The sequence below is a fragment of the Amblyraja radiata genome, chromosome 21, assembly GCF_010909765.2.
Source record: "Amblyraja radiata isolate CabotCenter1 chromosome 21, sAmbRad1.1.pri, whole genome shotgun sequence".
NCBI classification, from domain to species: Eukaryota; Metazoa; Chordata; class Chondrichthyes; order Rajiformes; family Rajidae; genus Amblyraja; species Amblyraja radiata.
The window spans coordinates 32960379-32984437 of NC_045976.1; the positions used below are offsets into that span (position 1 = coordinate 32960379).

General features: G+C 41.6%; 1 protein-coding gene across 1 annotated transcript in view; it reads left to right on the plus strand.

Moving 5' to 3' along the window:
- Positions 1-24059, plus strand: part of LOC116985302 — a 49081-nt gene that overhangs the window by 20851 nt on the left and 4171 nt on the right. Inside the window, exons 2-14 of the mRNA XM_033040002.1 lie at positions 121-292; positions 1893-2101; positions 2689-2751; positions 6849-6941; positions 7804-7890; positions 9131-9241; positions 9453-9623; positions 11377-11467; positions 12092-12198; positions 15525-15725; positions 17709-17840; positions 18053-18131; positions 22851-23038. Coding sequence (XP_032895893.1) covers positions 211-292; positions 1893-2101; positions 2689-2751; positions 6849-6941; positions 7804-7890; positions 9131-9241; positions 9453-9623; positions 11377-11467; positions 12092-12198; positions 15525-15725; positions 17709-17840; positions 18053-18131; positions 22851-23038 — 1614 coding nt within the window. The 5' untranslated portion in view covers positions 121-210. The remainder of the gene's footprint in view (positions 1-120; positions 293-1892; positions 2102-2688; positions 2752-6848; positions 6942-7803; positions 7891-9130; positions 9242-9452; positions 9624-11376; positions 11468-12091; positions 12199-15524; positions 15726-17708; positions 17841-18052; positions 18132-22850; positions 23039-24059) is intronic.

A 24059-nucleotide genomic window follows, 5' to 3' on the forward strand; every position in this document is an offset into this window, starting at 1 on the left:
GTGTCGCCTTGAGATAATTAAGGATAAACCTACCACATCTGGGCATCCCCAAACATGCTTCACCTTCTTCATCCCACAGAAATATTTAAATAAACTGTTCTTTTTGTTCTCTCTTTCCAGATTGAGGTGTGTGTGGTCAGGTTTGGCAGTGATTCTGAGAAGAGAGCAACAAAGGATCTCTATACTCTGCCACATTTCCAACCCCAACCCATGGATTGGGTCACTATGCTGAAGCTATGGATGTTTATTATGGGCATATTGTTTTCTAGGTTTGCATCGATCCGCATGGAAGGTAAAACAGACTCTCTGCTTCACTTAGAATGTTTTAGAAAAGAACATAAATGAAGAAATCACCTGCATTTATACAAAGACATGAGGAACTGTTGATGCTGGAATCCTGAGCAAAACACAAAGTGCTGGAGGAACTCAACGGGTCAGGAAGCATCTGTGGAGGGAATGGACAGGTGATGTTTTGGGTCGCACCTTTCCAATATGTCATCAGTCCATTCCCTCCATAGATGCTGCCTGATTTAGTAAGCTCCTCCAGCACTTGTGTTTTGATCTGCATTAATATAGGGCTTGGCTTGGCTTATACAGATGTGGCTTTTGTAACTCCTGAGCCATTGAATTGTATTTTCTACTGCTGAAAATACAGCAATCAATTTGTGTAGAATAATGTACATGAACAATGAAAGCATGACCAAATCTCCTGTTCAATGAAGATGTTTGAAGGATAAACATTATCCAGGATTGTGGGGGAAATCCCCTCCTTTTTTTCCCCAAACCTGCAACAATCTTTTTCACCTGGAATAGAAGAAAGAGACAACTTTTAATATCTATATTGAAACATTTGAATTCTGGAGGAATAGTTAATATTACAAATGCAACAAAGATTGAAGTTATGGAGGTGTTTGAGAATAAGGATGAACATTTTAAGTTGATGCAAGCTCATAAAATGTACGACTTTTATTTGCTAACCTACCTTCAAATCTTACCCTGACCAATGGGATGAAACTAAAACCCAGAACTATGAGAAACCCCTTTAACCCATTAAATCCATTCCATCACCCATTGAGATTGTGGCCCTTTGTTACATTTCCTTAAATAGATATGTCTTGCTAACAGCTGTCCATTCAGATTTGGAAAAGTTAATGTTGCTTAGCAGCCATTGAGTTTCATTCTTCTACCAATCTCTTCATTAAGGAATGTTTCATGACCTCTCTCTTGAATGACCTGGATCTTATTTAAGGGTTATGTCCCCTTATCCAACTCTCCTCCACCAGCAGAAATGTTTATTTCTCTCTACCATTCAAATTCTTTCAAAATATTGGAATTTCAAATAGACTATCAATGAACTGTCTATCTTCTGGGGTTACCAAGCCTGCTTTAAGAAATAATATAAACTTTGCAGTTATGACATTGCATCAATATATTCTTAAGGTGTTGTGCAATGTCGATATGAAATTCTCCCCCCCAATGCTGCCTGTTTAGATCTTTAATGAAATTACTTTTGACCAGTCTGCATCAGCCAGCAATTTCCCCAGGATCATTGGTCAAATTATGAGTTCACTCATTAGCCATTAATTTCCAGTGTCTGCCCAAATCAGCAAACTATTCATTGATTTCCTGGTAAAGATGGGACACGTTTTTACTCATCTCCACATTATGTAATTCTCACAAATGTTACAATAGTTTATCAAGGATTGCTAGACTGATGGTAATCTCCTCCAGTTACTGCCCACTATTCAATGCCAATCACTGACCATTAAGCCCACTCAAATCATCGACCACAACACATCACCTATCACTGGCCACTAATCTCTCCCAGTGGGTAGGGATCAAATGGCTGAATGCTGTAATGTGAATTGTGAATCTATTGTCCTTTACACCAGGTGATCTGTGCTCTGGTGGGCATGATCTTTCTGTGGATATTCAAGAGAATAGTCCGGATGGAACATTCATCGCAAGACTCGCCGTGAATGGCAACCTATCCACTGGAGAAATACACTTGAATTTAACTGGAACAGATTTGGAGTGGTTTCAAATGGAAGAGAAAATCATCAAGTTAAATGTGCTGCCAACCAAACCTTTGGATCGAGAGGTACAGATGGGGGATGGATGGAGGACCTGGGAATCCCCGCACGGGAGATTTGAAGTTTTAAGAGTAACTAATCCAGTCAAATTATGCAGGCAAATCATTGGTGAAAGTAGAAAATCTGGGAATTATGCAATAGTAACTAATACATGGATCAGTTAAAGAAAGGTGTCATTGTTGGTGTTGTTGTTTTATTTTTTTCCCCTTAGATGTGATCGGATTGAAATCTATGAATTCCTTGACCACAGTAAAGTATTGAGTGTAGTTCACACGGATTGCACCAGTTTAAGTAGGCAGACTGCCACCTTCTCAACAATATTTAATAATGGGGAATAAATGGTGGCCTTGCCCATAGTGCCCACTTCTCATGAATAAATAAACTTAAAAGATATTGTGTGAGCAATGTAACTGAGATTACACAAGGCCTGACCTTCAGTGGCATCATAACTCCTGATAGGGACCACTGGTCGTGATTTTGAGAAAGGGACACAAGCAATTTGTACTCACAGCCTCTGGAACAGTGAATATGTTGGTTTCTGAATGTGAATACTCCTCTTACCCTAATATTCAGCATGTTGTGTTCCTTTTAACAGCTACTGACCACACCTCTTCTCTTTGCCACGATAACCTGCACTGATGTTATTTCTTCAGCTCAGGTACATGGATGTCTGCTACCTTATATTAAACTTGTCTATTCTTCTGAATTTATGCCTGTTGCTTTGAATAAAATAATTGGTATGAGATTTGGTGTGATTATGTTATAAAATACGATTGTCATTTTCTAATTTGACCTAGATGAGAAGAACAATTTATGTCCATTTCTTCCAAACCAATGATGTTCTGTATCAATAATACTAGTTAAGACCTGTAACTATTGGCTGCAAAATAGACATTTTATGCAGCTACCACTGCTAAATAGATTGGTTGAAAATAGTGAAGTTCAGGAAACTGGTTACCGATTTCTAAATACATTAACCTAATTGGAACCTAGTGGAAATGTTTAACATGTTCCACATTAATTTGAATTCTGCTACACCTGATGTATGAAACTCAAGTGCTGGGAATCTGCTTGCCATAAGGATCAAGTAATCTACATCAACTTTTCTGCTCTGTGTACATCTCTTTCAAGCAACATCTGTTATTTTCCCTTTTCTCTTGTGTAATAAATACACCTATGTTGAGCACTTTATCTATTCCTGACAGTGGTGAGTTTCGCTTTTTGACTACACTTCGGATAAAGGATTGTCTCCTGATCTTTCATTTCAGTGACCCCAGCATATGGTCTTTTTTTCCTCACTTCTCAAAAGTTGCTTTCCCTTGTGACAGTAATGCACTCCTTTCACTCTGAATTGATAGTAGCTCCATTAGAACAAATTGATGGCATGACTGCCTTATAGAATACAGAATATGGGTTTATTTATTTATTTAGCGAATGCAAAGTCCTTTAGCCAAGCAGTTGCCTCTTGATCTGCTGTATGAAGGGTGACAAGTCCTCCTTTGAGTCTTTGTTGAGGACATGCTTCAATGATGTGTTGCATTGTTTGCTGCTCTCCACAAGCACACCGTGGGGTTGGACTGCTGCCCCATTTGTGAAGGCTGGCCAAGCAACCAAAGATATTATTGTACAGATAGGGCAATTAGATAAACGCTGTGTCTGCGGCTGCGACTCGCCTGCAGTCTATCTGTCTCTCTTCCTTCTTTGTCTTATCGTTAATGTTAGATGTATGCAATAGTCTATTTTTAGTTGTGTATTATGTGGTGGGGGGGGAACTTTATTTTGTCTCTTTCTTATACGGAGATGCGACTTTTGTTCTGTGTAATATCTTCGCTCGCACTGCGGCCTAACATCGAGGAGCTGGGTGGTCTCCAGCTGGGATCGACCTTGAGGGCTCCAGTCTCAGAGAGCTGGCTGGCTTTCGGAGGCTGTGGTGGTGTTGCGATTGCGGCTGTGACTCGACGTTTGGAGGATTTGGCCGCGGGCCCTGTGGTCAGAAGCTTGCAGGTCCCTGGTTGGCAACCGACATTTCGAGAGCTCCAGCAACAGCAGCTTTGTCCGCCCCGAATCGCAAGGCTTGAATCGGCCCGTTCGCAGGACCTTTCCTTGCCTGGCGCAGTTCAGTCACGGGATCTTCCATCGCACGGCGGGGGCTTGAATATCGGGAGCTTCGATCGCCTTGGCGCAGCAGTTTGACTGCCTGACCATGGGAGAAGAAGCAAGGAAGAGATAAGACTTTTTTTACCTTCCTGGAGGAGAGTCACTGTGATGGATGTTTCTGTTAAATGTATGTAATTGTGTGTTTTGTTAGCTTTTTATTGTTATGACTGTAAGGAAACGACATTTCGTTCAAATTTTTTTTTGAATGACAAATAAATTCAATGCAATGAGGAAATGTTTCTTTAATGCATAATGTCAATACATTCTGGATGCAGTGACTGAAAGTGTAAGGGACACAGGATGGGAGATGGGAGATGGGAGATGCATTTAAAAATAAAATATTGATAGTGTTTCTGAGAAAACTAGTGAAATGCAGTTGATTAGTTAGAGCTTCCAATGAACCAGCACCGCCACAGTGGGCTGAATGGCCAACTTCTGAGGTGTATGATTTCCTGTTGTTTCCATTGCCAGTGCACCTCTTCCTTCCTCTAGTTCCTGTATTTCATTCTACAACTTTCCTCCTTCTCCTTTTGTAACTTCTTACCCATTACTAATAATAATAATAAATTTTATTTATGGGCGCCTTTCAAGAGTCTCAAGGACACCTTACAAAAATTTAGCAGGTAGAGGAAAAACATGTAAGGGGAATGAAATAAATAATAGAGACATGACTAGTACACAAAGTAAAGACAGAATTCAATACAAAACACAATATGAGGCAATTAATGCACAGATGAAAAGGGAGGGGGACGTGGGGCTAAGGATAGGCAGAGGTGAAGAGATGGGTCTTGAGGCGGGACTGGAAGATGGTGAGGGACACGGAATTACGGATCAGTTGGGGGAGGGAGTTCCAGAGCCTGGGAGCTGCCCTGGAGAAGGCTCTGTCCCCAAAACTGCGGAGGTTGGACTTGTGGATGGAGAGGAGACCGGCTGATGTGGATCTGAGGGACCGTGAGGGTTGGTAGGGGGAGAGGAGGTCAGTGAGATATGGGGGGGCCAGATGGTGGAGGGCTTTGTAGGTGAGGATCAGGATTTTGTAGGTGATCCGGTGGGAGATGGGAAGCCAGTGAAGTTGTTTGAGGACTGGAGTGATGTGATGCCAGGATTTGGTGTGGGTGATGAGTCGGGCGGCTGCGTTCTGGACCAGTTGGAGTCGGTTGATGTAGGTGGAGCTGATGCCAAGGAGAAGTGAGTTGCAATAGTCCAGTCGGAAGGAGATGAAGGCATGGATGAGTCTTTCAGCAGCGGGAGGTGTGAGAGAGGGTCTGAGTTTGGCGATGTTGCGGAGATGAAAGAAGGAGGTTTTAATGACATGGCGGATGTGAGGCTCAAGGGAGAGGGTGGAATCAAAGATCACGCAAGGTTGCGGGCCTGGGGAGATGGGGAGACAGTGGTGCCGTCGATGGTGAGAGTGGGGTTATTGATTTTGCTGAGTGTGGCTTTGGAGCCTATGAGGAGGAATTCTGTCTTATCGCTGTTGAGTTTGAGGAAGTTATGTTGCATCCAGGTTTTTATAGCTGACAAACAGGAGTTGATATGGGAGAGGGGGGGGTTGTGGGGGGATTTGGTGCCGAGGTAGATCTGGGTGTCATCGGTGTAACAGTGGAAGTCCAGGTTGAAGTGTCGGAGTATCTGACCAAGGGGGAGGATGTAGATGATGAAGAGGAGGGGGCCGAGTACGGAGCCTTGGGGAACGCCTTGAGTGACTGTGGCTGTAGCAGAGGTGTGGTTGTGGAGAGAGATGAAGTGGGATCTGTTGGAAAGGTAGGAACGGAGCCAGCTGAGTGCAGAGCCTTCAATGCCGAGGTCTTTGAGTCTGGTGAGCAGGATGTTATGGTACACTGTATCGAAGGCTGCGCTCAGGGCGAGGAGGATGAGGATGTTGAGGGAACCAGTGACAGCAGAGGTGAGGAGGTCGTTGAGGACTTTGAGGAGAGCAGTTTCTGTGCTATGGAGGGGGCGAAAGCCAGATTGGAGGGGTTCAAGTAGGTTATACGCAAGGAGGTGGGAATGAAGTTGCGACGCAACGATACGCTCCAGGGTTTTTGAAAGAAAGGGGAGGTTTGAGATTGGGCGGTAGTTAATGAGAGAGGAGGGAGGAGGGAATTACAAACCTCCCTCGCTCCATTAGTCAGTCTTTCTCACACTTTTAATATCAAATTTTTAAAACATGAGGTAGATATTAAAAAAAAAATCCTAATCTTCTCTTGTTTTATTTAAATCAACCTTGATTTTTGTGTCTTGGAATTGTGAAAACCTACAGATCAGAAGTAGGGAATGGTGCCTACATTGGTTCTTAGCCAGGTGATATTGTTTGGTGTCACATGTCTGTAATTTGTCCACCAACCTGCTACTTCTTTCATCTTTCATCACCTGTCCAACTTTCTTTTATAATTAATTAAATTTGTTTATATTATGGGATTGGAAACATAAGTAGTTTCTACCACCGATAAGTATTAGAAACTACTTATGTTTCCAATCCCATCAACTCCCAACTCGAACAAAGAAAAAGAGGAAGATGGGTAGAATAGCAGTGAAATTCATTCTGAAGCTGGTATTTTATTTAAAGAATCAATAAATGTTTCTATATTTTTGAAGATTCATCACAGGTTAATGGTGCAAGTCCTAAACGAAAATGATAACTCACCGGTTTTCCTGAAAGAAAGTGTTCAACCACTCAACATTAGTGAGGTGAGGAACTGACCTTCTGTCTTATAAAACCTGTTTTATTGTTCGTTAAAAATGAAAGCACTTGCATTTATCGCATGCCTTTACAATTTCATAACATCCCAAAGTGCTTTCTAGCTAATGTGCTACGTATTGACATGTAGCCATTGCACTGCATAATTTCAACAGACAATTCATGTGTATCAAAATCCTATAACCAATATGTTTTTTGAAGAAGAACCTTTATTTTAATTTGTCAACCTGCGATGACGGTAGGGCACTCTTCAGAGACTGAGAACACAGTTTGATCTAACTCTCTAGTGTAGGATTGAGGGAGTGCCAACGTTCAGGTAAAAATAAAATCAAAGATTTGTTCACCTACTCAGCTGGATATAAAAGATGCTGCAGCAATATTAGAAGTGGGGTGAGAGAGCCAATACTGATCTCTCAATGAAAGTACATGAAATAATCTGGTCATTATCACATTGCACACTATATTTGCAACATTACAAATGAATGTTTCAAAAAGTATTTTTTGGCTCCAATGCACTTAGAAATCGCTGGGGTTGTGAAAGACAGTACATAAATGCATATTTATCTTTGAAATCAAAAGAAAATTACAAATGCTGGAAATCTAAAATAAAACCATAAGTTGCTGGAAATATTCAGCAGGCCAAATATTTGGGAAGAGAAATAGAAATACTTCAAGTCTGCTGAATATTTCTAGTATTTTCTATTTTTATTTATGTTTTTATTTTTCAAGCCTATGGCATCAAGTTTCACTTCAGAATAACTACTCCTTAAAAATTGTCATTTCAATTTCCCAAAGCTTTGAACTCATCTTTAAACTGTTTTTTGCTCCTCCTTCTCCTTCCCCCTCTGACAGCTGACACCTATTGGCGAGATTCTCTTCAGGTTGCAGGCTCATGATGAGGATGGTGATGGCCTCATCTACGTGGTTGACAGAGCATCGGTAGGTAAACGTTTACTCCTGTTGAGACTGACAGGTGTGACTGACAGATGAGACTGACGGATGAGACTGACAGATGAGACTGACGGATGAGACTAACACAACTACGCTGCAAAGTAGCAAAATAGGTCCCTATATGGGAATAGTAGTTGGTTAGCATTAATAGGCACAGAATGCTATTTGGCCCATCGCATATGCTGGCTCTTTGAAGTAGTCGCCAATTAGTACCATTCCCCTGGCCTTTCTTGTGTTCCCTTTTAAACTATTTATTTTATTTTAGTTTGGAAATTACTGGTCTACTTGCTTTGACTATAGTCAGATTTTAACAATTTTCTTTGCTCTTGATCTCTCTGAATGCTTTGGAAATCGGCTCAAATTTGTATCATCTGTTACTAATGAAGGTTTGAAAGCAAGGATGTGAGGTTGGATGAATACAGTTTTGCTTCAGATCACAGGTGCAGGGTATGCAATAGAATAGAAAGTGTTCAATTGTCAGCAGCTTCACTATTGTTTGAAAGCTGCACTTCAAACAGTTCAAAGCTTGTTTTAGAAACTCAGCGGGTGAGGCAGCATCTATGGAGCCGAGACCCTTCTTCACCCAACCCGAAACGTCACTCATTCCATCGCTCCATACATGCTGTCTCACCCGCTGAATTTTTCCAGCATTCCTGTCTACCTTCGATTGTTCCAGCATCTGCAGTTCCTTCTTAAAGCTTGTTTTAGAATAAGTACAGACAATAACAGGTTGGATCTTGTCACTTTGAGACATAATGCAAGTGCAGAGAGGGCTAATTCCAAGGCCTAGCACACAATGTTGAAAGTACTGCTGAAAGATATCTAGCCTACTGTTGGATAAGCCCATTTTACGTGTCCCCGCAAACATTTTACTTAAATTGCAGAGTGTAAAGGAGAATCCACATTTCGCCTGTCTATTTGATGGCCTGTTGTTACTGAAAGGATCGTTCCAACAAGATAATAATTTCAATAAATTGCTGTTGAGTAGGAATGCTTCCTTCAATTCTACAGATTCACCAGCATACGATCACCATCCCTTCAGACTGGAAGGGGAAAAAAGGCCACAATAATCTCAAAGCAGAAGAGACTAAGGTTGCAATGGAAAAGTCCAGGTCCAGTTCAGAGGCCAGCAGGTTGGGAATCTAATGGGTAGGTTTTCTCTGTCTGCCTGCATGCAGGCGGACAACTGACGTCTTTCATTTTATCAATGTCAAACTTTGTGTTGTAGAAAGATGCAGAATTCTTCAAGATTGACCTACCAAACAGTGGGAACATCCTTCTAGCCCAACGCCTCGATTATGAGAGCAAGAAAGAGTTGGATCTAATGGTTTATGCTATGGTATGAAAACTCATTTACCCCATATTATCTTTGTTCCAATGCGATTTTGCCTAGAGTTTGCTAATGTAATCCACAACTAGTGGATTGAGCTCTGTAGTTTCTTCCCGAAAACCTCCTGTAATTCCTAAAAATGTACCTCCTGACTTAGTTGTACTAACTGTCTTAGCACTGAAAATGTTTCTTTACCCTCCTAATAATATCTTTCACACAGGAAATGAATACTGAGGAGAAATACAACACAACAGCAAAAGTGACCATTAGTGTGTTGGATGGGGATGACCAGTATCCAAGATTTCTTCCATGCAAGTTTGTGTTACATGGGAAGACCAGAGTCTGCGTCAATCCAACCTACACAGGAAATGTCACAGAAGCAAAGCTACCGGTAAGAGGGAATTCATGCAAATGGGGAAAGGGTCACAATGAATGTTGAAATTTTGAAATCTCGCCACAAGACTTCCAGTTTAAACAACCATCATCTTAGCACAGTTTCCTTTATCGTTTAGAGATACAGCGTGAAAATAGACCCTTCAGCCCACCGAGTCCGTGCCGACCAGCGATCCCCAATATATTAGCGCACCACAAACTAGGGACAATTTACAATTTTTACTGAAGCCAAGTAACCTACAAACCTCTATGTCTTTGGAGTGTGGAAGGAATCCGGGGCACCCGGAGAAAACCCATGCGGTCATGGGGGGAACGTACAAACTCTGTGCATAAAGCACCTGTAATCAGAATCGAACCTGGATCTCTGGTGCAGTAAGACAGCAACTCTACTGCTGCATCACCATGCCACCCCTCAATACTCCTCCTCAACACTCGCGTGAGGTTTACAGAATTTCATGTTCATAATCTCCCAGTTAGTGCTATCAGCAGAACAGTCATAAGAATAAAAATTATGCACTTCTTAACTTTCTTTGAATGCTTATTTATTAACTAACACCTTTTGAGTAAATCATTTTCGAATAATAGTCTTTCCAACTCCTGTGAGAAGGCAGGAGAGGGAATGTTTCATGACCACATTTCAAGTGACCAACTGCAGTTCTGCAGTGCAGTGCAGTGGTTCATGGCATGTCTTGTACTGAGATCTCCAGGAATATGTCTTACTGGAGTAAAGACCTCAAGTAGAAATGTCTATATGAAGTTTCTATCACCAATATAGTTGCAGATAGTTGGGTTGCTGTGGTCTGATATAAGGTGGTGCTACAGAAGCCCATCAACAACAACAAATCTCATTAAAAAAAAAACCCATTAAGAAAGCATCAATTCAAAAAGGTGTCTAATTAAGAGAAAGGAAGTATTGTTAGTTGTATTGTATTATTGAAGTATTTCCAGCTATATTTCCATGGTCCATTAAAATCCATTACAACTATAAATAATTTGTAAATGTATACTCCCAGATCCCCATTGCTCCTCAAATTAACTTTTTTTTACATTTTCCAAATAATATGATCTATTTTTCTGATCTAAACACACAATGTATGATGACTTTCTAAAACATTAATGGATGGGGGCAGGAGGGGATTGGGAGGGGGGGGGGAGGAGAGGTGTTTGCACAGTTAGCAGTGCCATCTTTCAAAACAAATATTAAACCAAAGTACTGTGTACTCCCTTGGTGAACTCAATAGTTCTATGGCATTATTTCAAAGAGGAGCAGGGGATTTATCACTATTTTGATTAATATATCCCTCTCAATATGCAGCATGTGGGAGGTTACTGCGCAAAACTATGCTATTTTGCGTAATGGAAATTCTGACCTTCAAATATTATTTAGTAAGCAGATTTTGGAACATTGAAGTTATAAAAAGAGTTCTGTAAATGAAATCGAATGTTTATTCTTATTTTGCATAAGACATACAATCTCATTCAGAGTCAGGGGAAGGATGGGTATGTGAACTGGGCAATGCAACTCGGATGCAATACAAGCTGCTGTTGCAACGATGGATTTAAGATAAGGTGTTGGAAGCCAGCAGAGGCAAGTTACCTCTCACATACATGCTGGAGTTCACTGAACAAAAAGGTCATAAAATGGAAAGTGTCCAATTCCGAATATTGATTGGTTGCATGTTGACTAAAGTCTTATCAGCAAGACAAGTGTTTCCTATCTTTGCTGACTTCAATCTTTTTGTCTGTTACAGTATCATGCTCTCCAGCTCTCCCCAGGACCCTTATTAGCAGAAGATGGAGACAAGGGACTTCAGACACAAGTTGCATATTCAATTCTCATAGGTCTGAACTCTAAAAGACAATCAAATCAGTCTAAGTGACTACTCTTTTGCTTGAAATAAATCTGAAAATCATGTCATAGTTTGGAAGGCAGGAAGTATAACAGGGAATGCTATAAATGCACGCGTTTGCTTGAGGATGGCACGAGGTACAACAGAAGTGTGCAGGGGTGAAGTCGGGAGGAGAGCTCAAGTGGTTACAGCTGAATGTAAAGCTGTGATAGCATTGGGTCGGTGAAAGAGCTTGGATCTGGGAATGCGAACACTTGGATCTGACATCAGTGGTCCAATCTCAGCGGGTGTGCTCAGGTCTAATCTCAGCGAGCGTTTAATGAGTTCTGGCATTAGGAGAATTTGGGTAAGATCGCAATGAGTCAGCTGGGTCTAGCAAAAAGAGAAAGAGCTGGAGTCTGGCCTCTGTTCAGCAAAGAGAATTTAGGTCCAGTCTGAAGGGTAACTGAGATTCAACAATGGGAGAAATGGGGTTCAGTCTTGGTGGTTGAAATTGGGACTAGCAATGAGGGAGATAGGAAACTTCAGCAGGAAAGACTGGCCACACACAGTACATCTAGTGGAACAGGACCAGTTAGAGACTGGGCTAGTTCTCACTGTTCCTTCTATTCTTCAGGTGATGATAATGGAAGATTCGAAGTCAACAATGTTACTGGAGCAATGATGATGAGGTGGCCAGTTCGGAGCTTGATGAAGACCCCCTTGTTCTCTTTGACAGTCATGGTAAAGAAAATATAATTAATGATTATTTCTGGCTTTAAACAAAATCAATGTGACAATGAACAATGAGCTTTTTTTGCAGTTGTTTGGCTTGAACACTGGCACAACAACAGTTGAACACTGGCACAGTGCTGTAGTAACTCAACAGGTCAGGTAGCATCCCTGGCGAACATGGATAGTGATTTTTTTGGGTTGTGACGTTTCTTTAGGTGATGATAATTTTTAGTCGGTTCTTTAGGTGATAATAATTTTTGGTCGGTTGAGGGTCAGCGAGTCAGCTGCCCTGCCAGCAGCGTGTTCGTTATTTCGACTTTTTTTGTTTTTTTTAGTGTGTTCAAATGTTTTAGTGGTATCTCTTGTGTGGGAGGTGGTGGGGGGGATAAAGGGGGAAACCGTTCTTCAGTCACTTCCTCGACAGAGAGGCGATTTTTTTGTGTCGCTTCTCCACCTCCCTCGCGGGCCTAACAGCTTGGATTGGAGTGGCCTTTCCCGGAGTTGGGCCCAGAGCTTCGGCAGCGGGCGCAGCGTGGACTTTTCCATCACGGAGCGGGGAGGGCCCTTGCCGGGGGTCATCAGAAAGGAGTGCTCCAATCGCTGATCTGGTGACTTTGGCATCACGGGGCTGTGCTCTGCAGAGCTTCTAGCCACGGGCTTGGCATGGACTTACCGTCCGGAGTCTGGGATCCCTTGCCAGAGAAGAGCTCCGACCGTCGGCCTGCGGCCTATAACATCCTGAAGCCGCGGTCTCCGGTAGGAAAGTGGCCGTTCTGGGCGCTCCAAGCTGCGGAGTGTGTTCGACCGTCCCGACGTCGGAATTTTGATCATCCTGATGAGAGGGCCTGTACATCTGGCCATCCGTAGTGGCGACTATGGAGGGTTTATAGCCCTGACCACGGATGAACGGGGGAGGAGGACTGACTGAACTTTGTTGCCTTCCTCCACAGTGTGGATGTTTGTGTTGAATTCTATTGTATTGTGTGTGTTTTTTTTAAGTGTATCGCTGCCTGGCAAATTCATTGTGTCTTCGTTGGTGCATGTGATGAATAAATTTGACATTGACTTTGACTTAGTCTGACCCACTGAGTTATTCCAGCGCTTTGTGTAATTTTGAGGCACTAAATCGTCACTGGCTATTCCAGCACAAAAGAAGACAGTTGTGGTTCTGGAAGCTAATCATCTCAGGTCCAGGACATCTCTGCAGGGCAAGACAGGATCCTGACACAATGGATCTTTAGATGCTTTATCAATGCTCTTCCATCCATCATAAGATCAGAAGTGAGAATGCCTGTTGATTTCTGCATAAATTAAATTCTATATGCAACTCCTCAGATAATGGAGCAGACTATTCCAGCACCTTCCAACTGCATCCTGAGTGGGGCACCATTGACCAGAGTCTTAATCAAACCAAACACACAAATATTGAGGTTTCAATGGCCAGGCATGATCAAGGACAAAGCCATGTTACCCATTCACCACCTTAAACATTCATTCCCTCTACTGACGTAATGTGGCTAAAATGTGTGCAATCCATAAACTGCATTGGAATTTCTTGCCAAAGTTTCTTAAACAGCATCTTTTGTGATCTGTACAACTAAAATAAAGGCAGTGTGCACATAGGAATGCCACAACTAGAAGGTTTCTCCCCAAGCCACACATTATCCTGACTTACAAATATATTGCCCTTCCTTCATCATGACTGGACCAAAATCCTGGAACTCCACAAGCACTGCAGCAGTGCCCAAGGGCAATTAGAGATGGGCAATAAATCCTGGCCTCACCAAACATTCCCACATCAAAGAAACACACAAGACAATTCCTTCTGTTGTACCAACAGGAAATCTGAACAGAGGACAATGATTCTCAGGAGTCTAAAGAAACAAATTGTCCTCTTACTTTTTCATGGTGATCTTCCTTAATCCCTGACATCTTCAGCACAACAACAGTTGTTCTGCTAGGCCACACGTCTCAAGATGGTGCTTGCACACAAAAGCATCTCCAAATGCATTGTGAAATACTGTCCACTATATCCTCTTTGCACATTTTCTCTTTGTATGATCAATGAATTGATTACTAACCATTGTTCCTTTCTCGTACACCCACAGTTTGGTTTCACATCCAGGAAAAAAACTTGTTTCAGCAGCTCTCGTTTTAGGTGCAAGTTTAAACAATGATCAGTGGTTGATATCTCACCACAGGAACAATTCATTCAAGACTGACTGTCAGAAAACACCGAGTAGTAATTAATGCAGGAACAATGATTCCTATTTACTTTGCCTAAGATTTCTTGCTTTGAAGAGAGGTTATGTTAAATGTATCCAATGTTGTTAGGCCACACATTGGACATTACTTTGACCATTGATCTTTCTGAAAAAAATTATAAAGAATTTCTGCAGAAAGTGCAAATTAGAATTATATGGATGGTACCAGATATAAAGATTAAAATTAACAGAATGAATAATAAAGCTTATCTATATATGGTGTTCTAACTATAAGATGGCTATTCAAGTCAGGAATTCAGGAGAAACTCCTTTACTTAGTGAATGAGGATATTGCTACCATCTGTAGGTGAGCGGGGCAAGATTTATTTAAAGGGAAGTTTGATATGTAAATGAGAAAAGGGTTAGATTTATAGGCTGATGAGGTGAATTAGGATGGGAGGATATGCAGCATAAACAGAGGCTTGGACAATTTGTTCAAAATGATATATTTCTGAGCTACACATTCTATGTAAAGGTCAACAGATCCAAGGATCAAGGCTGCAAGTTCCCCATTGAGTATTACAGCATGGAAACAGGCCCTTCGGCCCAACTTGAACATGCCAACCAATATGCCCAATACACACCAGTCCAACCAGCCCATATTTGGCTCATATCCTTGTAAACCTTTTCTATCCATGTAGCTGTCCAAATGTATTTTGAATGTTGTTATAGTAGCTGCCTCAACTACCTCCTCTGGCAGCTCATTCCATATACCCAACATCCTCTGCATGAAAAAGCTGCCCCTTGGGTTCCTTTTAAATCTTTCCCCTTTCATGTTAAACCTTTCATGTGGTTCTTGATTCCTCTGTTCTGGGTAAAAGATTCTGTGCGTTCATCCTATGTATTCCCCATGGGATTTGATGTACTATATCCTTTCACTATATACATCCATAATAAAAAGAGAAAATGCTAGATGCACTCAGCAGACCAGGCAGCATCTGTGAGTCTGGCCAAAATGATTGAATGTGAACTAAGAAACATAGGTAATATAGTTAAGAGTAAATGGGGGCTGTAACTAACAAGAGAGACAGAACCTCCACAACTTTACATTAATATTTTTTTCCTTTCCAGGCCTCCCAAGTAGATGATCCTACAAAGTACACAGTGACAACCGTGCTAATTCGTGTTTTGGCCCAGAATCACTATCAGCCACGGTTTAATACCACCAAGTATGAGGGATTTGTTCAGGAGCAAACAAACCCATTTGCTGTAGTAGTTACTTACGGCAATAAGCTCTTACTGCTAGAAGCAATAGACCAGGATTTTAAAAATGTGAGTTAAATTATATTTTTGTTGTATCTACTTCTTCACTCATGATGAAGTGTCAGTATTTAAACAAAACCTTAAATTGAGGTATTTGCCTGCTGTCAGGGTGCATGTTTAAGACCGCAAGGCAGGTTTCAAAGACTGTAAGGAAAGTCTCCAAGTCTTATATCCAAGTCTCCAAGTCTTATATGGAGGAGGAGGAGGAGCCATCCTGGGGAACGGCTGCTAACCAGCAGCTGTCCGTTCAATTCACTTTTTTTATTAGTTTTTAGTGAATTTTGTCCTATGTTTGTTGGGGAATTTGACTTTTTTATGTGGGGGGGAAGGGGGAAACTATTTTCTAGGTCCTTACCTGGTCGGTGAGGCAGCTTTTTCCCCGGGTTGCACCGTCGACCCGTCCTTGCGGCCTACCAGTGGGAGTGGAGCGGCGTTTTCCTGGCGGGGATCGACCAGCACCTTCAGCTTCGGTGGCGGCACAGCGCTGGAGCGCTATCGCGGAGCAGAGCGGGCGATGCCTTGCCTGGGTCGCCGCGCTGGAGCTCCGGTATGCTGAGACCGCCGTGATTAACACCGTCGAGCTGCGGGACTGTGGAGCGGCCAGCCGCGGGCGGCGGCGCCGACTTTAACATCGGGAGCCTCGGAGCACCAACCGACGCGGCCCTGTTGGCTTCGGAATGCCACGGACTCCGGTAGGGAATCGGCCGTTCCAGCCGTCCCAGCTGCTGTGAGGACTCTCCCGACGCCGGAGCAACACCACCCGGCGAGAACGGCCAGGAACATCGGGCCTCCGTAGAGGCAACTGTGGAGGCCTCAATAGGCCTGACTATGGGAGAACTGGGGATGGGGACTGGACATTGTGCCTTCCCCCACAGTGGTAACCATTGTGGGGGGATATTTTTTTGTGTGTAAATGATTATTTTATTCTGTGTCCAAGATGGCTGCCGGAAGGGAGAGTGTACGCTGGCGCGCTTTAGCTGCCGCTGCTCTCTCTTCATATTGTGTTTTTGATTTTTGTCTTTGGATTGAATTTTGTCTTTAATTTGTGTACTGGTGATGTCTTTACTATTTATTTCATTTCGCTTACATGTTTTTACTCTATTTGCTAAATTTTGTAAGGTGTCCTTGAGACTCTTGAAAGGCGTCCATAAATAAAATTTATTATTATTATTATTATATCCAATATTCATCTGATGGAGACTGGGATACTAGAGGGGAGGAAGCAATTATTCAATTGACTATAACCTATATCATGTTCAACCTCGCAGAAAGATAGCTAATGTGAACAGATCTTTGAAAAAGTCATCCATTAGGCAAATTCACCTGCCTTTCCCAGAACTTTAGAACTTTTCTCAAGTACTATGCTCAGTTTTGCATTCCATGGGTAAATTGGGCTGAAGAGCCCACTTCCATGAGTCTAGTGGAGAAATGTTTTAAAAATAAATGGATTTAACATGCTATCACCTCAACACACTGTGTAGACTGTGTGTTAACTAACTTCACCCTTTATCACATTCTCATATTGAGATACCTCACTATGAATCTTTTATCCTGACCCAATGCCAAGGCACTTCCAAAAATTCAATCATCTCATTACCATCTATTGCAGTAACAAAATAGTTTATTGTCCACCTATCATCTTAACACATTCCAACACTGAGATACTTCATCAAGGATTTATAATCTTAATTTCTTTGACTCTTTGCAATGCTGAGTTACATGATCATGAACCTTTCACCACTTCAACTGAACTGTTGCAGTGTTGAGATACGTAATCATGGACTTATGACCATGACCAATTTCAATTATAAGATAGTTCTCCAAAACACATTGTCCCATTGAGGTAATGACCAAAGATGTTCACAGCCCAGAATTTACTGTCCCGGACTCAGTGAGTGGATCATGGAATGGCAGCAGTGGGGAAATTAAACTATTCACTCTATATCAGCGTGAATGCTTATTGTTTGAATTTGTGCCCATGTATTACCCCAGGGGAGAAATCCAAATATTGTCTACACCCTGGCAAATCGCTCCAATCACACACAGCTGTTCCAAGTCACACAGGAAGGACTCTTAATAGCTCGAACAGATCGTCTGCATGCGCGTGAGAAATACATGTTGCAGGTAAGGGTACACTCCAGCCTCAGCTCTGAGGTTAAGACATAGAACATCTTTCTCTACCCCTTTTTAATGCCATTCTTTAGTGTCCTCATTTTGTATTCATTTATTACTTGTATGCAATTCAGTGAGGAGAGTGGCAATTTGCTCTCTCTGTGACTCTATTCATAAAGTGCTACAAAGACAATCTTGAACTTTGGTTTAACTTGTTTGCGCAGTTTGTTGGATTTGACAAAGAATCGGGGGACGTGGTCAGCACAAGAGTCAACGTTGAGATTCTTCATTCAAGTCAGCCAGGTAGGCCTGTCAATAAAATTATAAATCAAACCTGCTCTATCAATTATAGATTCAACAGCAATTTGAACCATGTAATTATCCCAAAGCAGACCTGTCTGGGAATTATAGGTGATATTAAACTTAAGGTTCCCAAAGCCCTTCACCATCGGAGGTTTTAAGAACAATGAACAGGAAAGCACATTAACAGACCATTCGACCCACAGTGTGCCGAACATGATGCCAAGATAAACTAATCTCATGAGAAGATGAAATGCAAAGTGGGCTAGAAATGTATAGGTGGTAGCAAGATGTGGAGGAGAGTTCTCAGAAACGATTCAATGCACAACACAGTTTCTTTCCTCATCAGTCATTGTGTCACAGGGTGAGTGACCCAGAACTTCCAAGCGAAACTGTACAATCTTATTATCTGCAATAACAGGAGCACAGAGGATTGGGAGCTGGATGTCAAAATATCCCACATCACCCACCAAGGCAACTATGATAAAAACTATAAAATAAATTATGAACAGATAACGGTTGGTTCTTGTGCTTGTATTGGTGCCCAACCCAGCACTACACTCATACACTTTGGTGAAAACCCAGTGAAAATGGTATGATCCTTTTCACAGCGACTGCTTACACACAACCAACAAATGTGTATACCTCAGAGAAAGGCCATATAGAAACATAGAAAATAGGTGCAGGACGAGGCTATTTGGCCCTTCGAGCCTGCACCGCCATTCATTGTGATCATGGCTGATCATCCACAATCAGTGACCCATGCCTGCCTTCTCCCCATATCCCTTGATTCCGCTAGCTCCTAGAGCTCTATCTGACTCGTTTAAATTAATCCAGTGAATTGGCCTCTACTGCCTTCAGTGGCAGAGAATTCCACCAATTCACAACTCTCTGGGTGAAAAAGTTTTTTCTCATCTCAGTTTTAAATGGCCTCCCCTTTATGCTTAGACTGTGGCCCCTGGTTCTGGACTCGCCCAACATTGGGAACATTTTTCCTGCATCCAGCTTGTCCAGTCCTTTTATAATGTTATATGTTTCTATAAGATCTCCTCTCATCCTTCTAAATTCCAGTGAATACAAGCCCAGGTTTTCCAATCTTTCCACATACGACAGTCCCGCCATCCCGGGTATTAACCTCATGAACCTACACTACACTGCCTCAATAGCAAAGATGTCGTTCCTCAAATTAGGAGACCAAAACTGCATACAATACTCTAGATGTGGACTCACCAGGGCCGTGTACAACTGCAGAAGGACCTCTTCACTCCTATATTAATTCTCTTGTTATGAAGGCCAACATGCCATTAGGTTTCTTCACTGCCTGCTGTACCTGCATGTTTACTTTCAGTGACTGGTGTACAAGGACACCCAGGTCTCGTTGCACTTCCCTTTTTCCTAATCTGACACCATTGAGAGGAGCAGCACCTCATATTTCGCTTAGGTAGTTTACACCCCAGCGGTATGAACATTGACCTCCAATTTCAGGTAGTCCTTGCTTTCTCCCTCTTTCCCCTCCCCTTCCAACCTCTCCCACAGCCCACTGTCTCCGCCTCTTCCTTTCTTCTTCCCGCCCCCACCACCCCCACATCAGTCTGAAGAAGGGTCTCGACCCGAAACGTCACCTATTCCTTCGCTCCATAGATGCTGCCTCACCCACTGAGTTTCTCCAGCATTTTTATCTACCTTCGATTTTTCCAGCATCTGTAGTTCCTTCTTAACCATTAAGATAATAATCTGCCTCCTTTTTCTTGTCGCGAAACTGGATAACCTCACATCTATCTACATTATACTGTATCTGCCATGCATCTGCCTACTCACTCAACATGTCCAAGTCACCCTGCAACCTCCTAGCATCCTCTTCGCAGTTCACACTGCCACCCAGCTTTGTATCATCTGCAAATTTGCTAGTGTTACTTTTAAGGACTATATGATTTATAGTCCTTCCTTAATCTTCTAGATATCTGGTTTTCAAATAGGATACAACTGTACTGTAGATGACTCTTCATATGTTACAGAAAATAAAAGCTCCTTTGCATATTTTCAGAAATAGAAATTCCCAATTGTATTGCAGGCTAATGAGACCCACACAGGTTAAAAGATCTATTTTGCAAACATTCCTTTAAAACCTAACTTAGCCTTGTGCTTTCTGTTTGGAACATTGCTCAGTCACAATAGCAAGTTCCATAAGTAGATTACAAATGCTGGATTTGTGCCAAATTTCCTTCTCTTCTACGTGCTGCTCCAACATACACGAGCAATGTATAACCAATCGAGCCTTCAAATCTGGATGAATAGCCCGAGGATAAAATGGATTTCAGGTGCTTAACGTTAGATTGTTGGCCTCTGTAGTACAGAGTTACTAGAGTAACAGCACACCCTGTGGGTACTACATTCTTCACTTCTTGGAATTATAAACTATTTGTTCTTTGAAGGATTTTGGAAGATTGTTAGTGAAAGAAAGCACACAGGTTTTATTCATTAAATATGTTTAACAATTTCAGTGTTGCCCTCACCCGCACTGGGGGCATTAGCAGCAATTTTACACAGACTTCATGGATGTTTGACTCCCTATTGCAGCTCCCTATACGCAGACGATACCCAACTCTATCTCCTCCTGAAGCCCAAAAACCAATCAAATCTGTTTAACCTTACCCACTGCCTCGAGGATATAAAGTGTTGGATGGCCCAGAACTTCCTCCAACTAAATGAGAGTAAGTCTGAGGTCATCCTTCTAGGCCCCTCGGACTCAATCAAAATGATAGCAGGCAGCCTTGGAAGCCTTACCCTACTACTCAAACCTCACGTCAAAAACCTTGGCGTGATATTTGACTCAGCACTGAAATTTGACAAACAAGTCAATGCCGTGGTAAAAGCTAGCTTCTTTCAGCTTCGGACGATAGCTAAAATTAAAAAAATCCTCCAGTTTGATGACCTGGAAAAGATCATCCACACATTCATCTCCTCCCGCCTAGATTACTGCAACTCCCATTACACTGGCATCAGCCAATCTTCCCTGTCCCGCCTGCAACTGGTTCAAAACGCCGCAGCGAGACTGCTGACAGGCACCCGAAAAAGGGACCACATCACCCCGATCCTGGCCTCTCTCCACTGGCTCCCTGTGCGGTTCCGTATAAACTTCAAGATTCTCCTCCATGTCTACAAAGCCCTCAATGGGCTTGCCCCCACTTACATAAAAAAGTCTTCTCACCCACCACTCCACCTCCAGGCCCCTCAGATCGGCCGACTTGGGGTTGCTGAATATCCCGCGGTCTAGGCATAAGCTCAGGGGCGACCGCGCCTTTGCGGTTGCAGCCCCTAGACTGTGGAACAGCATCCCCTTTCCCATCAAAACTGCCCCCTCCATCGACTCTTTAAAGTCAAGACTAAAGACTTATCTATACTCCCAAGCCTTTCCTGACGTCCTCTGAGTGAGGGCTACACGTATATATGTATGTAGTTTGTTTTGTTGTGCTATTCTTATAACAAATTGTTACTTTGGCCAACGAGAGTTGTTTTTTAGATGTGCTATACAAATAAATGTGACTTGACTTGACTTGACTATTTAAAGTTGTTAAATCTATAAACTGATAGCCTAACCTGTCAATTGCTGCACTCAAATCCATGTGAATCTACAGGATAATACTGGCCATATGTTTCTAGGACCTCATAACTGGGTTGTTAAACTGGCAAATGTTTAAGTTGTGCTGGAGTTTAAATCAATTTGAATTAACATTTGTTGGAAATAATTCATTGTATTCAATACCAAGGAGCATAGATAATAAGAACCACTCTGCAGGTGAGAAACGTACAGAAGGAACTTGTTGCATGTCCTTGCACTAAAAACATTATAGTCAATCTGACCAGGTTTTTTATGATGGAATAACAGGATAGCATAAAAACTATAGCTACAAGAGAGAGATACCAGAGAGGGTAGAACAGAGGGAAGGCAAGCAAGATGGTTAATACAGGAATACAGAGAGAGATCAAGAGTAGAAATATTTTAAATTGTAATTATGCACTGTTCTAAATAAGCACTTAGCATGCCTACTTTGGACACGCGCGCATGGAATGTCTCCCTCCTCCTCTTACATTGTTTAGACCAATTGTACAACTCACTGTCAATAATGTAAGAGATCATCCCAGAGTATTTCAAATAAGCTGTCCAAGATTTCATGGTATAGGTGGTCACTGAAATATGTCAAGATAAATTCATGATCTTGGCTGATCGACGCAATCAGGACAAAGGAGGTGCTTCAATATTGTGAATGCAAACAATGTAGATTTGAGATTTTTTGGCTAATTCAGATGAAAATAAAAGATTCCAATGTAATACTTGATAAAAAGCAGAATGATTATCTAGAATCATCATTACGCAAAAAATGTTCAACTGCTTCACATGGAATATATTTGCTTGCATAAGGGAATCTTACTTTTGCAGTACCCAAAGCTTTGAAATGTGGTGATTGTTATAAGAAAACCTACAAGACTTTCAAATCTAGTCTCTAACAATCTTAACCAAGAAAACTTAATGGAAATTTTGAATATTGGTGATATTCATCACTTTAAAAAAAAATACAATAATAAGTTTGTTTCTAAAGCTATAGCAAGATATTGCTTTGCTTGCACAGCCTTCACAAAATAAATTCTAGCATTTCTCCCAGAACATTAGGCACATCTTTTATTTTTTATTATGTAATGGATGGTTTTTCCGTTGATATGCAGTTCCATCTGGACTTGCCAAGGAAAGCAGGAAGTACAGTTCGAAGGAAATATGGCTTATGGGAGGAATCACGTTAGTCGTGCTTCTTTTCCTTATTTCTACACTTGTTCTACTCATACATAATGGAAGAGAACGGTACAGGCATCGCAGACATAGGGGCACAATCGCCATTGAACAAAACACCAATGTGGTAAGATATCTAGATTAAGTGTGTCTGCGAGTATTCTATTAAATGGTGTCGACACATGAATGTCTGAACAATATAGGATGGAGGGACAATTAAGGTAGATCAATAACTCCTCAGTTTAAGCAAAGATTGCACTTGGGTTGGAGATGACATGATGAGCCTTGGTTTCAACACAATGAGGCTGAATGTAATGGACTTTTTGGAGAAATAAGAGAATGTTCAAAAGAGAACTAGCCATTGCAGTATCAAAATTAACAGAGCGTAATTATTTTTAATTTTTTAACAGAACTATTATTTTTATTTTATTTTTAACAGGACTATAACAGCACCCTGAGTTTTAATAAGGTCATAACTGAACTTCCACAGTAATCTCAACTTTTTAATTAATTATTTTTTTGGATATGAGCATCATTATCAAGGTTTTGCTTTGAGATACTCTAGTAGCGAGGATCCTAAAAAATTGCTACATTCCTTCTGGTGAAGATATTTGTGGACTAGATACCCCATTATTTCCTAATTCACTTAAGCCCCACAAAAACAATCAATCTACAACTTGAATATCGTTTAATGACTGCATTTCTGCAGCATTTAGAATTCCTGTGAATGAGAAAAATATCTTTATCCAAGTGGCTGACTCGTTATCCAGGGAATGCAAGCTGCAGCTCTAGACTCTCCAAATAGGGAAACAACCTCAAAGATATATTCTGTCAAGCTCACTAAAAAAAATAATGTGACATAGAGATCCCATTTCATCCTTCTAAACTCCAAAGCATATAGATAGGCCTACGTTGCTTTCTGTGAATCACATAGAAAACCTTCAGAATATTATTTAACTTGTTTTTCAACTTTAAACTGTTTTTCCTTAGTTCCTAATAGAGTGGATAATTTCATACTTCTTTACATTAATTGTCTGCCGTTTCAACTGATCTGTGTCCTTTGTGGTCTCATAACATTTCCTTGAAGCTTAACATATCAACTATGTCAGCAATAGTGGAAAATGTACCCTTATTTCTAGTATCATGAA